At 33.7% G+C, this 14,505-nt stretch overlaps 1 protein-coding gene across 2 annotated transcripts in view; it reads right to left on the reverse strand.

The window, feature by feature from the left end:
* The window catches only part of AGPS (alkylglycerone phosphate synthase), a 146,738-nt gene that overhangs the window by 91,225 nt on the left and 41,008 nt on the right, over positions 1-14,505 (reverse strand). For both annotated transcript variants that reach the window (XM_051986137.1, XM_051986138.1), the window contains exons 4-7: positions 9,637-9,757; positions 9,469-9,543; positions 8,145-8,216; positions 4,173-4,252 (exon numbers count right to left, since the gene is read on the reverse strand). In XM_051986137.1, coding sequence (XP_051842097.1) covers positions 4,173-4,252; positions 8,145-8,216; positions 9,469-9,543; positions 9,637-9,757 — 348 coding nt within the window. The remainder of the gene's footprint in view (positions 1-4,172; positions 4,253-8,144; positions 8,217-9,468; positions 9,544-9,636; positions 9,758-14,505) is intronic.

Genomic DNA, 14,505 nt, shown 5'->3' on the forward strand with positions numbered 1-14,505 from the left:
CTACATCTATCTAGATCCGGAAAACCTGCGATGAGGTCTGTTGATCAAATATCATCTAGGCTTTGCCATCAATCTTACAGGACCCTTAGAACTTCTATCAGTTCAGAAGGTGAACTTCCTTTTATATGTGTTATAGCATAAACATACTGAACTCAAGAACTATCTACCTTTTTAGATTTGAATAGAATAGTTAAGACAAGGCTTAGTAAATAGTAAATGCTTAATAATTGCTTTTTCATTCTTTCATTCAGCCAAATTATCTCTTATCTCCCTACCACTCTATATAAATTCTTTATTTTCTCTTCCATTCACACCTTCCTTCTTATCTCAGAGGATGGAATCCTACCTATCAAAATTAACACTGGTTCTTTTCCCCATATATATAAACATGCTTAAATCCCTTCATCTTAAAACAAATGAAGATATCAAAAATTACTTTCCCTTGACCTGGTTATCCCTTCCTCATCTTTTCCATTCTGCTATACTCTGACCTTATCTTTACTATTAAAGGTAAAAGAGCAATATTTATTTCTTGTCGCTTATTTTTTCACCAACTCACAATTTATTTCAAAAGATCTTTCATCCTCTCACTATACTCAAATTGTTGTCAAATTCTAATGCTTCCCCCCCATCCTTATTCTCTGTAATCTTTTTATCATACTTGAAAATAATACCCCTTCTTGATATTTTTCTTTCCTACTTTTCCATGATACTTCTCTTCCTTTCAGATACTTACCCCTTCTTTGTCAATAGTTATTCCTCCCTCACAAAGTTTTCTCTACAGATTTGTTCTTTCTATACTATTCCTTAGCAATTTCATCTGCGCTTCCTGTAATTAATGACTCCCAAATTTATCTCTAGTTCCAATCTCTCCCATGAACTCTAGCTTACCATTTCTAACTAATTCTTAACTGGATATCTCAACATCACCTATAATTCAATACATCCAAGACTTAAGTCAACTTATATATGTATCCATCTCATTTCCCTTCTAGACTTAAGCTCCCTGAAAGCAAGAACTATACTTTTTTGTCATTATAGTCTTAGATCCTTCCACATAATAGATACTTGTGAGGTTTGCAGAACTGAATATTAGAACTTATATGATTTTATCTCTTTGAATCTCACTTTCTTCATCTGGTAAAAGAGGGAATTAGACTAGACAGTTTCTAGAGTAACTCTAAAATTCTGGCTCCAACAAAAACAAATTAAACAAAACAAAACAAAAAGTATTGATAATAATAAAACAAAAGCATAATAGGAACAGCCTACAAATGCACTTGTTAGATTGAAAAGGCTCAATCCTGAATAAAGATAAAATTACAAGTCTTTGATATATATTCATATGAACTTAAATTAAGTGTATATATATATATATATATGTATATGTATATATACATATATATACTTACAAGTAATACTACAATGCTTCAAAGCTTGAAAACAAATCAATTTGATGCTTGAATACAAGCCAACAATATTCTAAAGATCAAGACAAATGTTCTAAAGTTCTATAATTAAAACTTTGATTACAATTCACTAATTTGTGTAAAACTTAATCCTACTTCTTTGAAAGTGATTTTTACTTAAAATGATAACACAGCCAAGATGGCAGAGAGAAGCCAGAAAGTTGTCTGAGCTCTTCCCAGTTTCCCTCAGAAACAATGCTAAATCAAGCCTCTAAGTATGTCTAGAGTGACAAGCTACAAAAAAGAGCAAAACAGTTTTTCAGCTTAAGATAAGTTAAGAATTTCAGGAAAGGTCTATCTCACTTGAGTAAAAGGAGAACACAATCCATTTCAGATGTGGTGTGGGCAAAGCAGTGGGAGATTCAAAGTAGAGATCAACAGCCAAGGCCAACTGGAAGAAGACCTGCAGTCCCAGAGCATAAGGTAAAATGCCAGTCTTGAAACCCCAGCACAACAGGCGGAGGAGAGACTGGGGCTACCATTAGGCAAGCCATGAACTCCAGAGGCTCTGGTACAGCCCAGACTCCCAGTGCAAGAAACTTGGGACAGAACTCCTGTGCCACAGGAGTAGAGCTCAACTTTAAAATCATGAGATAAGATAAAAAGGAATTAAAAAAAAAAAATCAGAAAAGAGACCATAATATGGAAAGTTATTATGGCAGCAGAGAAAATCAAAACACAAATTCAGAATAGGACAGCATTGTCAATATGCCTAAATGGGTAAAATGAATTGGTCTCAAGCTCAAAAAGCCTCTTTGAAAGAGCTCAAAAAGGATTAAAAAAAAAAAATCAAATGAGAAAGAACAAAAACTGGAAAAAGAAATAATAGTTAATGCAAGAGATAGTTAACAGCTTGTACCATAAAGGACAAAAAATATCCTCAAACACATAACACTTCCTAGTTGTGTGACCCTGGGCAAGGGAGGGAAGTAAAAAGGAAGGGAAGAAAGAAGAGAAGGGAGGGAAGGAAGAAAGAAAGGGAGGCAGACTGTGTGTGTGTGTGTGTGTGTGTGTGTGTGTGTGTGTGTGTGTGTATACACAAGATAATGAAGGTGGGATACAATGTACTAAAGGGGAATCAATAAAGGTTCCATGGAGAAAACGGAGTTCAGGATAGAATTTTCAAAGGAAAGCAAGGACTGAATTCATTCCAAGAATAGATAACAACAAATACAAAAGCATGGAAGTAAAGGAGAGAGTTTTGGGTGGGAAGAACAGGAATATGTGTTTGGCCAGCTGACACTGAGCAGAAAGGGAAGGAATGTTTAAACATGCTAGAAAGAAAAAGGCGAGTTAAAAAGGGCTGTAAATGTCAGAGAACTTTGTGTTTGATCCTAGAGTTAAGAGAGGACCACCAGAGTTCATTTATTGGGCAAGGGAAGGACATAGATACTTCATGAATATAATTCCAGCAGCTATTTAGAGGACAGCTTAGGGAAAACAGAGCCTCAAGTAGTATTTGCAGTGCACTACAAATTAGGAAGGCATTTCAATAGTCCCAAGCAAGCAATAAAGAAGAACTTGCCTATTTTGATGGCTATGTGGGTAGAAAGAAGAGAGCATGGATGTTAGAGATGGAAGGGACTTCAGAAGTTATTGATCAAGATCAATTTTCTCATTTTTAAAAGATGACTAAAGCAAACTACAGTAAAGTGAAGTGCCTTGTCCAGGGTCACAATGCTATTTTCAGAGGTAGGATTTAAATCAAGGCCTTCTTTCTTGCCTCCACATTCACAAATGCCATGGATCTCCAGTCCACCAGGCTACCTCTTGCAAAATGGAAATGAGAAATGCTTTGGAGACAGAATAAACAAAGTCTTGGCAACTAACTATATATAAAAGTGTGAGTGTGAGGAGCTAAAAAGAGCCTTAAGGTGGAAGACAGCTGGAAGCAGAGTGATGCTCTCTAAAGAAAGAGGAAAGTTCTCAAGAGTCATGGGTTCCAAAAGAATAATGAACTCCTTAACTTGATTTTGTCCCCTTTTATCAGATTATATAGCAAGGTTCTATGTACTTTATAGAAGTTTAAAAAACATTGTATATTACTTTAAGTGTTCTATATGTTTGTACATGCTCAACTGTGATAGCTTAGCCAAAAGTATAAGATGAGGAGAAGGTGTTTCATGAGAGAATTTAATTAAGATTATTTCATTCAGGAAATATGAATACTATAATCTTTCTGAATATTCTGGCATTTATTTTTATAAAACCATGTAGAGGTGGGATTTCTAAATAAAACACTGCAAATACTACACTTTTTAAATACAAACCTCTACTTATATATATACCACTGTTTTGTAATCTTTTTAACCCTATGATATATTTGTATCATAATTTGGTGTAAAGTTACAGATGATAGTTACATAAAAAAAAGATAGCAATAGGTCTTTAAAAATATATTTACTTTTCTAAAATAAAAGAGAAAAAGGCAAAGGACAATAAAAAACAGTACGGGAAAAATAAAATGAGAGAACAAAAGATAAGAAAAAGAATGGGAAGGAGAAAATAAAGGGAAAAGAAAATTCAAGTAAATAAACATTTTTTATAGGAAAAAAGAGTAAATTATATAATTTAATATATATAAGGTTTTTTTCCTTACTCTTGAAAGAAGAGGAAATAAAGGGGAGAAAAGGGCATTTTAAAATTAATTGTAAGCTGTCTATAAATGTTATATTCTATAATATTTTTCTAAAACTCGCATACCATTTGTGAAGTGTCCAACGAAACAATTGTTCTTTTCTCATCTACAGGACATGACAGTCCAGATGAAACACTTGTTCCTCCTGTCAAAACAGGAAATATAAATTAAGATATTTAAATATTTGACTATAACTCTGTTATCTATATATAACAAAGCCATTCCTTGAGATATAACACATAGATATGCCTGCTAGGAAACAGGTCACTACTTATTATTCTTGATTAAGTTGCTTACAGTTATGAAGAACTAGGTATTATATATCAAAGAAAAAAAAAAAACAGAAACAGAATAAAAAGAATATTCTTTCATCTATCTCCCTCTACAGGTAATGACACACATCCAAACTGGGGTCCCCAGTGGTACAGGACTTCTTAAACTTTTCCCACTCATGACCCCTTTTTGTCAGAGAAATTTTTACATAATCCCAAATAGATAGATATATAAAACAGGTATACAATTCAAAAATTTATTGATAATAATTAATAATATCATGACCTCTACAGTCAGTTATGCGACCTCATATGAGGTTGTGACCAACTGTTTTTAAGAAGTTGAAGAATCCTTAATATGGTTAAAAACTTGTAACCTATTTATTGATCATTATGAGAAGACAAGTATTTAGAAATATATTCCACATTTTTTTCCTTCTCTATCCTATTTCATAAGATCTGTTGTTTTGATAAAGGCAAAAATTGTTTTTACATTTCTCTAACAAAAAAGCTTGATGAAATTCAAATTTACAAATAAATACATACAGCATTTTAAATGTACATATATGGTTTATTTATCACAAAGTAAACATTTAAACAGCAGTTTCTACTAAGCAATTATCTAAAAGAATAAGCATGTCACATTCTGAGATACCACTATACACCTGTCAGATTGGCTAGAGTGACAGGGAAAGATAATGTGGAATGTTGGAGGGGATGTGGGAAAACAGGGACACTGATACATTGTTGGTGGAGTTGTAAACACATCCAGCCATTCTGGAGAGCAATTTGGAACTATGCTCAAAGAGTTATCAAACTGTGCATACCCTTTGATCCAGCAGTGTTTCTACTGGGCTTATACCCCAAAGAGATACTAAAAAAGGGAAAGGGACCTGTATGTGCCAAAATGTTTGTGGCAGCCCTGTTTGTAGTGGCTAGAAGCTGGGAAATGAATGGATGCCCATCAATTGGAGAATGGTTGAGTAAATTGTGGTATATAAACGTTATGGAATATTATTGTTCTGTAAGGAATGACCAGCAGGATGAATTCAGAGAGAACTGGCGATGAACTGATGCTAAGTGAAATGAGCAGAACCAGGAGATCATTATATACCTCAACAATGATACTGTTTGAGGATGTATTCTGATGGAAGTGGATCTCTTCGATAAAGAGAGCTAATTCAGTTTCAATTGATCAAAGATGGGCAGAAGCAGCTACACCCAAAGAAAGAACACTGGGAGATGAACATAAACTGCTTGCATTTTTGTTTTTCTTCCCGGATTATTTATACCTTCTGAATTCAATTCTCCCTGTGCAACAAGAAAACTGTTCGGTTCTGCACACGTATATTGTACCCAGGATATACTGTAACCTATTCAACATGTAAAGGATTGCTTGCCATCTGGGGGAGGGGGTGGAGGGAGGGAGGGGAAAAAATTGGAACAGAAGTGAATGCAAGGGATAATGTTGTAAAAAATTACCCTGGCATGAGTTCTATCAATAAAAAGTTATTAAAAAAAAAAAAAAAGAATAAGCATGTCACTTTGGCAATTAAGTGAAAGGCAGACTAGAATGGAGAGAGATCTGTGGCAAGCAGACCAACTAACAGATTATCATAATAGTCTAGATGTGAAGAGATAGCATCCTGTACCTGAGCAGTGATAATAGCAACGGAGAGAAGAAGAGGTATTATGAAGGTAAGCTGCATAGGCTTTGGTAGGAACATGGAGGAGTGAAGGGAATCAGGAGATTTAAGAGACATTGAGGAAGTGAGGATAACACTTAGGTTTTGAGTCTGGGAAACTTGAAGAATGGTGGTGACCTCAACAATAATAGGGGAAGTTCTGAAGGGGAAAGGATTTGGAGAGAAAAAGCATTCAGTTATGGATATGCCAATTTGAAGATATTTACAGGAAATCCCATTCAAGATGCTTAATAGGCAGCTTGTGATATGAGACAAGAGTCCAGGCAAAAAGTAAGAGCTGGACAAGTAGATCTGATAACTGAATCTATGAAAACTAAAGAGATCATCAAGCAAAATAATGTGGAGGGAGAGGAGGATCTCGGATAGAACTTTGGAGCATTCAGATAATTAGGCATGACCTAAATGAAGATCCCAGCAAAGGACACTGAAAAGATCAGACAGGCAGAAGAAAGACAAGAAGAAAATAAGAGTCCCAAAAACTAGGAAGAAGAGAATATAGAGGTTATCAAAGAAAAGGGTGAGCATCAGTGTTAAGAGCTAGAAAAGTCAGGAAGGATGAGAACCAAAAAAAAAAAAAAAAATTGGATTTGGGGATTGAGAGATGACTAGTAACTTTGAAGTTTTAATTGAATAATAAAATAGGAAGCCAAATTGTAGAGTTAAGAGAACAAAAAGGATTAAGTAGAGCAGCCTATTGTAGACAGGTTTCTCAAGTTTAGCAACAAAAGTGAGAAAAGGTGTGGGATGATTGCTGGTGGGAAAGAAAAGATCAAAAAAGGGTTTGTTTGTTTGTTTGTTTGTGGACAGGGGAGACAATAAACACCTTAGAAAGCAGTAGGAAAGCAATCAGCAGACCAGGAGAAACTGAAGATACAGATGAGAGAAGAAGGCAGTCTGCTGGAAGAGATGAAAAAGAATAGGATGTGTATGTAGAAGAGTTGGTCTTGGTAAGAAGAGACACTACCTCACTATGTGAAACTGGTGAAGGAGGTAAGGGCAGAAAGTACATGATGAGTTGAAAAGTGACCTCTTAGTGAGTGGCCTCAATTTTCTCAGCAAAATATAATGCAAAGTTCTCAACTACAAGGGGAGGGAAGGAAGAACCATAGGAAATTTGAAAGGGATGAAAAAGTTTTTTACGAGGTACTGTGATGAGTGGGATAGTGGCCTAGCAGTATTGAGGACCCAGTTGAGATTATGTAACATAAATTTGTAGCAGATTCAGGACCACTGCATTTTCCTCTACCTTAGGTTCAGCAGCACATGTGTGGGAGCAAAAGTTCCCACAGAGATGAAGGGAATGACTCAAGGCTGAAAGCTTGTGAGGGCAAGATGTACACTTAACCTTCTTTAGCTTATAGTTTATGCATACCTTATCAATTGTTACTAGCCTTCACAAAAGGCTTATCTTTGGCCAATACTACCAAAGAATGAATGTTTATATTTATAGAAGAATATCTGGGGAACACAAAAAAGAATGGAAGACACCATTTCAATTGACAGTGAATTTTTTTTTAAATTTACAAGAAAATTTACTCTTCTGTCTTGAAGAATAGTTTATGTATTCCTTCAATACATCAGCTCCTGCATTAATTTTCTAGTCCCTACTACATCTCCCATCCAAGTACTAACCAGGCCCGACCCTGCTTAGCTTCCGAGATCAGACGAGTTCGGGCGCGTTCAGGGTGGTATGGCCGTAGACTAGTCCCTACTACATCAATGGTGCCCTATCTTTTCCTAAAACTTTTTCCACCAATTTTGCAACCACATGAAAATATTCTTTCCAAGAATGCCAACAAATTAATAACAACTTGGTGAAGCAGAAAGTAGTAAAAAATGTAAAATATCAAATGTGCCTAATATTACCAATAAAAAGTATACACTGTGTCATTTATTAACCTTCTAAATTTAATCTTTTGAACTATTTTCGTTATTATTGTGACACAACAACCACATGAATTTTCAATGTTGAAGAACAAAAACAAAGAAATTAACATTTTAAATTTTAAAATTTTTTTGAATCAATTTTATGTGAAGGCTAAAAAGGCATAATACCTACCACCAAATGGGATGATACAAAGATTATATTTGCAGGCCAAATCCACAATCTTAACTACATCATCATGACACTCTATTAAAGAATAAAGAGAAAACTAATGAGTTACCTAATTTCAATAACATTTGAGTTGTCTAGAATTTATTCCCAACAAATACTTATTTGGTATCTATAAACCAAAAGGCACCATGATATATGCATTGCCTTCCACTCTAGTAAAATTCTACCATATTTAAAATCTCTCCCTTCCTCCCGATCCCCATCTCTCATTAACAAGGCACTTGTGAAGTTATCTAATATATTTTAAATAGTTAAGAACATAATGGCAAAAGTGGACAAACAAAAGAAAAGGTTCCATCTTTAAACTTGACCTCATAGCTAACAACACACCAATGTAGATTCTTGATGAAATTGTTAATTTAAGATTATAACTGCAGGACATATTGGAAAGCAAAACATTAGAGAAAAGAAGACCACTTAGGGGACAATTACTGTCCAAGTGATTAGATCCCAACCTAGGATATGGAGATGATAGTGGAAAGAAAAAGTTAGATGCAAAAGACAATAGTTCTATATTTAGTGATTTATTTTCTCATCTCCCAAAGTTCCCAGAATATTACTAAATATTTAGTAAATACTAAACAAACACTTGCTGATTAATATTATATCTGAAGTTTGTGTAAAACAGCATATCTGTATTTCAGTCTTTTTCATAATTTGGGGGATATCTTCCTGTCAAATTATCTTATAACTTTAATAATATTGTTTGTAAAAATTTTATGTGAGTATAAGTTACATGAAATAATATTGTAAAATAATTAAGGAACTCTTAAAATTTTCTGTTTCATTTGGCAAAATGTGAAACTTTCACAAGCTACCTCCGCAACAACAACAACAAAAATTAATTTCATAGGGGAAAAACTATTTCTATAAGACTTAATGGTTTACAAAAGACCCTGTGAAATAAGTAATTTTATGAGAAAACAATTATCATCAAGAAGTTTGAGAACTGGGAAGTGAAACTCAGGTATTCTGCCTCCAAGTCTAGCACCTTCCATAAAAGTATGTTGACTACGTTTATTGAAACATGTTTGTGTTTTAAATGATTATTTCACTATAGATTCTCCAGGAGATAAACTGCATTATCCTAATTTTCTATGACCTATGCTATGAAACAATAGCATGTTTCTCAGTTCTAAATTTACTTAAGTTCTAATAATATCAAACCAAAATAATAACCATTACATAGGGCTATATACACATTCAAACTCACATGCTACATACACATGAAAAAACAAACAAACAAACAAAAAAACCAAAAACTTACTTGGCCATAATACTATATCAGGAATTCGTTGAAAAATTCCTTCCCTGAGCAAATATATCTCATGTAGACAATGACCTGGTTTAAAACAAAACAAATAAAAAAGCCCTTAAGTAAAAAGAACTTTTAAGCAAGAATTTGAAAATAAGATTTCATGCTCAGGGATCTTACCATGAGCTCTGAATACCCTATCATCTGCTTCTTGTGAATATGAAATGCTAGTTTCTTTAAGGTCATCAAGAAAATCTTCTTTTACAACAGAAGGAGGTACATCACTAGCATTTAAAGATGCCTAGAAAACAAAATAAGTTACTTCTACTTATAATACTCTTTTTCTAAAAAAAGCTGAAGTATAATACTTTAATAACAACAACAATAATAGCAATAGCTAGAATTTATACAGTGCTTTGAGACAATTAAGTGGCGCGATGGATGGAGCACAGGGCATGGAGTCTGAAAAACTCATATTCCTATGTTCAAATCCAGCTCCAGACACCAGCTATCTGAGTAAGTCACTTAACCCTGTTTACCTCAATTTCTTCATTTTTAAAATGAATTGGAAAAGGACATGGCAAACCACTTCAATATCTTTGTCCAAGGAAACTCCAAATCAAGTGACAAAAGAGTTAGACACAATGGGGGGGAAAACCCTCAATAATTTGAACAACATCATATAATGCTTTAAGGTTTGGAATGCACTTTATAAATTATCTCATTTTATCCTGACAATAACTATGGAAGGTAGATATTATTATTATTATTATTATTATTATTATTCCCCATTTGCAGATATTGAAATTGAAGCAGATGGAGCTTAAATGACTTGACCACAATTTTATAAGCTAGTATGTGATGGCAGATTTTGAACTTGGGTTTTCCTGACTCCAAATCCAGTGCTATATGTTTTTTATGCCATTAGCTTCTTTGATCTTACAAAGTCCAGAAAACCTAACAGAAAAATCTCAAAACAGAAAAACACCAAAATCCTAAGTACAGTTGCTTTATAGCTTCCAATTATTCATTAGACTACAGTAATGTATAAAAATCACTGTACTGCACTGCCTCCCTTCTTTATTCTTTCTTCTCAGAGAAGGCAAACTAATATCAATTCTATTAAGTTAGTTCTATCATTAGAAAAATAAGTATTAGAAAATTAAATGATGTTTGGTGAGAAGTGAAGAGATTTTCTGAATTCTCACCTAAGTTATTAAGTCAAGTCAACAAGCATTTATTAAGCACCTACTATATGCCAGACACTGTACTAAGCAACAGGGTACAAAGAAAGGCAAAAAGCAATCCCTCTCTTCAAGGAGATCACAGTCTATGGGGGAAACAACATGCAAACAAGTAATTCCAAACATAGAAGGCACTAAAATCAAGTAAGGCTAGGAAAGATTTCTAGCAGAGGGTGGGGCTGTAGCTCAGATAGTAAAAAAGCCAAGGAAACTAGGAGAATGAAGAGGAAGAGCATTCCAGGCATAAGGGAAAGGCAGTGAAAATGTTGACTTGGGAGGTGAAAGATCATATGTGAAGAACAAGAATGTCAGGGTCAATGAATGGCAGAGTGTATGTATGAGGGATGGGAAGTGGTTAATGATGAGGATATAAAGTAAGACTAGAAAGATAGAAAGGAGACATGTTATGAAGAAGTAGATTTTAAATTTGATCCTGTAGAAAATAATATTGAAAAGAAGAATGGAATGGTCAGAGCTGTTCTAATGGAAAATCAATTTAACAACTGAATAGAAGATGGGCTATAATGGAAAGAGCCTTGAGTCACACTCTTGCAACAGTCCAAATATGAGGTGATAAGGGCCTGCACAGCCGTCTCAAAGAAAAGGTGATATATTATAATGGTAAAACTGGTAAGTCTTCGCAACACAATGAACACTCTGTGGAGGAAAGGGAAGAAATAGTGGGAAATCTAAGACACTTAGATTGTGAGCCTCAGGAACTGGAAGATAGCAGTGTTCTCAACAAAATAGGGAAGTTAGGAAGATGGGAGAGTTTAGGGGGAAAGAAAAGAAGTTCAGTTTTAAACGTGCTGAGTTAAGATATTTAAAAGACATCTAGTTCAAGATGTCTAATAGCCAACTGGACATATGAGACTAGAAGATTGAGAGACAGGTTAATCTGAGAATCGTAAGCACAGACAGGATGAGATAATGATAGCTAATGAGATTAGCAGTGAAAATTAAATAAAGAGAGAGAGGAGAGCCAGGACAGTGCCTTCAGTGACCTACGTAAAGATCCCACAAAGAAGAATGAAAAGGAGCAGTCAGAATGTAAGAGGAGAATCTGTCCCAACTCACGCAAAACATCTGAGAAGAGAACAGTAAGGAGATGTTATTTAGAGAAAAGAGAATAGAAAAGGCATATCAAAGTGATCCACAGTTTCTAAGGCTGCAGAGAAATCCAGAAGTATAAGGATTAAGAAAATGCCATGAAATTTGATAATTAAAAAGTTATTATAACTTTATTATTATTGGGAGTAGTTTTAGTTGAATGATGAGGTCAGAAGCCATAATGCAAAGAACTTAAGGAAAGAAGAATTAAATTAAAATAAATTTAAAATTAAAAATAAAACTTATCTAAATTTTTATTTTTACTTTCTAGTCCCTGACAAATCCCACTCTTCTGCATATTTCTATATTATTTTTAAAAGTTACATAGACTAGATAAACAAAATTGATTTTCAGTCTTCAACTCATAATAGAAAAAAAAGGAGATTTACAAAGTAAGAGATTCTTTTAATTTTCTTTTTCCTTTAAATTCTCTAAATTTAAATTTTTCCTTTATTTTAAAGCTAAATAAAAGAACCTGGCTAAAAATAAAGAATGAAAGAAAAATTACTGCCTACTTTTTGGACACCATGTCATTCTTAATATCTCCTATTCTTACATCATTTTATTTCTTCTAAGCAATGTTACCTTGATAAAATATTCATAATTCAGTTAAACAATTGGCATGTTCTACATTGGTTGTGGACATACATACAAAAGTGCTTCTCTTACATCCTATATGATGGAACACATTTCAAAATCACTCCAAAAGAATGTTCACTGCTCAAAAACTATGTTTGTATTTCACACATATTCTATCAATAAAGAGAGCACCAACAGAATCTCAACAACGGGCATTAAATATAAATTATCACTCAATCAATAAACACCTATTAAGTACTTACTGACTCCCAGATATTGTGATGGATTCTGGGCCTAACAAATATAAAGAATGAAAAATCCTTTCTTAGCACTTTGCCCACTAGTGTACTCTTCTACACAGGTAAATACTTTCTGCATAAGTAATCTCTACTACTTGACACAAGGAAAAACATAAAAGTAGTAAACTCCCTGAAGGCAGTGGACTTTAGATGAAAGGCAAAATATATGTACATGAAACTATAAATATAATATACAATATATACATGGTGTGCTTTTTTTAAATAGAGAGATCAATAAAACCTAGAAGAATCAGAAAACAAGAGTGGGACATTTGTCATAACAGAGATGAAGAAGTAGAAGTAATCAAATAGGAATGAACATAGTGTATTCATGCAACAGTAAAAAGACAATCCTTTGAGAAAATGCATGCCTCTCCCTTACAGAAGTAGGAGCTAAACATATAGAACACAGATATTCTATGTGTTCTTTACAGTATTTATAGTCTTAACTTTTATTCAACTTTGTTTTTTTATTTTGTTACTGGGAATGGTGGCTGAAGGGAGGTATATATTTGGAAATAAAAATTATATAAAATCAAAAGATAAAATTTTTCTTAAAATACTATCTTGAATAGAATATAGGAAATGTTGGAATGATAGGAAATAAAAGCTAGGCAGGTTGAATAGTACCAGACTATAAAGGGCCTTAAAAGTAGTTGGGAAAAGTCTGATTTGATGACAGGAAATTGAACTTATTTTTTAAACAGAAGAATTCCATGATTAAAGTCATAGTGTGTAGACAGTATTCAGTGTGGGATAAAGAGATGAAAACTGAATATGGGGAAAAAAGCTTAAGAACCTACTGCAATAAGGCAGACATAAGATGATAAGGGCCTTATTATATTAAGAGTTTTCCATGAGAAGGATGCTAAATAGTTTTTTTCTACATGTCCAAGCAATATCAGATAACAAAAAAAATCAAAGCAGAGGGATAAAAGTCTAGACAGTTATCAAGATCCCTTGATGCTTTTATGATTCTAAAAGCTGTTTTCTCTCAAATGATGAATTTTTTTTTAAAATGACAAATATTTTAGACAATCTGTGACAATCTGATCAAAATTAGTGGACTACTTGAATATTTAAAAGGTCACACCAAAAAGAAAAAAATTAAAAGAGTATGCCATCAGGTATCTCTCTTAGCATGGCTAGGGGAAGAATTATAACCAAATAATAGAAAAAAAGAGACCACAGAAAAAAGAATTAGGTAGTTTCATTTATCAAAAAGTACTTGTACAAACAAAATTAAGGCAACTAGGATAAAAAGCTAAGTGGCACAGTAGATAATGTTCCTGGCCTGAAATCAGGAAGATTAATCTTCCTGAGTTCAAATTTGGCCTCACTTTCTAACTATGTGAACCTGGGCAAGTCATTTAACCTTGTTTGCCTGAATAAAATGAGCTGGAAGAACAAATGGCTAAACCACTACAGTATCCTTGCCAAAATGGGGTCAAGAAGAGTTGGACACAAATGAACAATAAACAAAAATGATAAGAAAAACCATTAATTTCTAAAGAGAGAAAGAATATCTTTGTAGCCAATATCTCTGATGAAGTGTAAATATCCAAGATGTACGTGGAATTTACACAATTCTTTCAGAAGGAATAAAAAGACTACAAACAAATACTACTTCAAAAAGGAATTATAAAGTAATGGTAAAGGTGACAAAAGACAACAGATGTTAATATCAGAAGTTAAGCTGTAGAAAGACAGGAATATGAATACACCATTACTAGAGCTCTGAAATGATCCAAATATTCTGGAAAACAATTTTGAATGATGCTAAAAGTAATTAAACGTTCACACTCCTTGACTCTCAT

This window comes from Antechinus flavipes, chromosome 3, assembly GCF_016432865.1.
Source record: "Antechinus flavipes isolate AdamAnt ecotype Samford, QLD, Australia chromosome 3, AdamAnt_v2, whole genome shotgun sequence".
NCBI classification, from domain to species: Eukaryota; Metazoa; Chordata; class Mammalia; order Dasyuromorphia; family Dasyuridae; genus Antechinus; species Antechinus flavipes.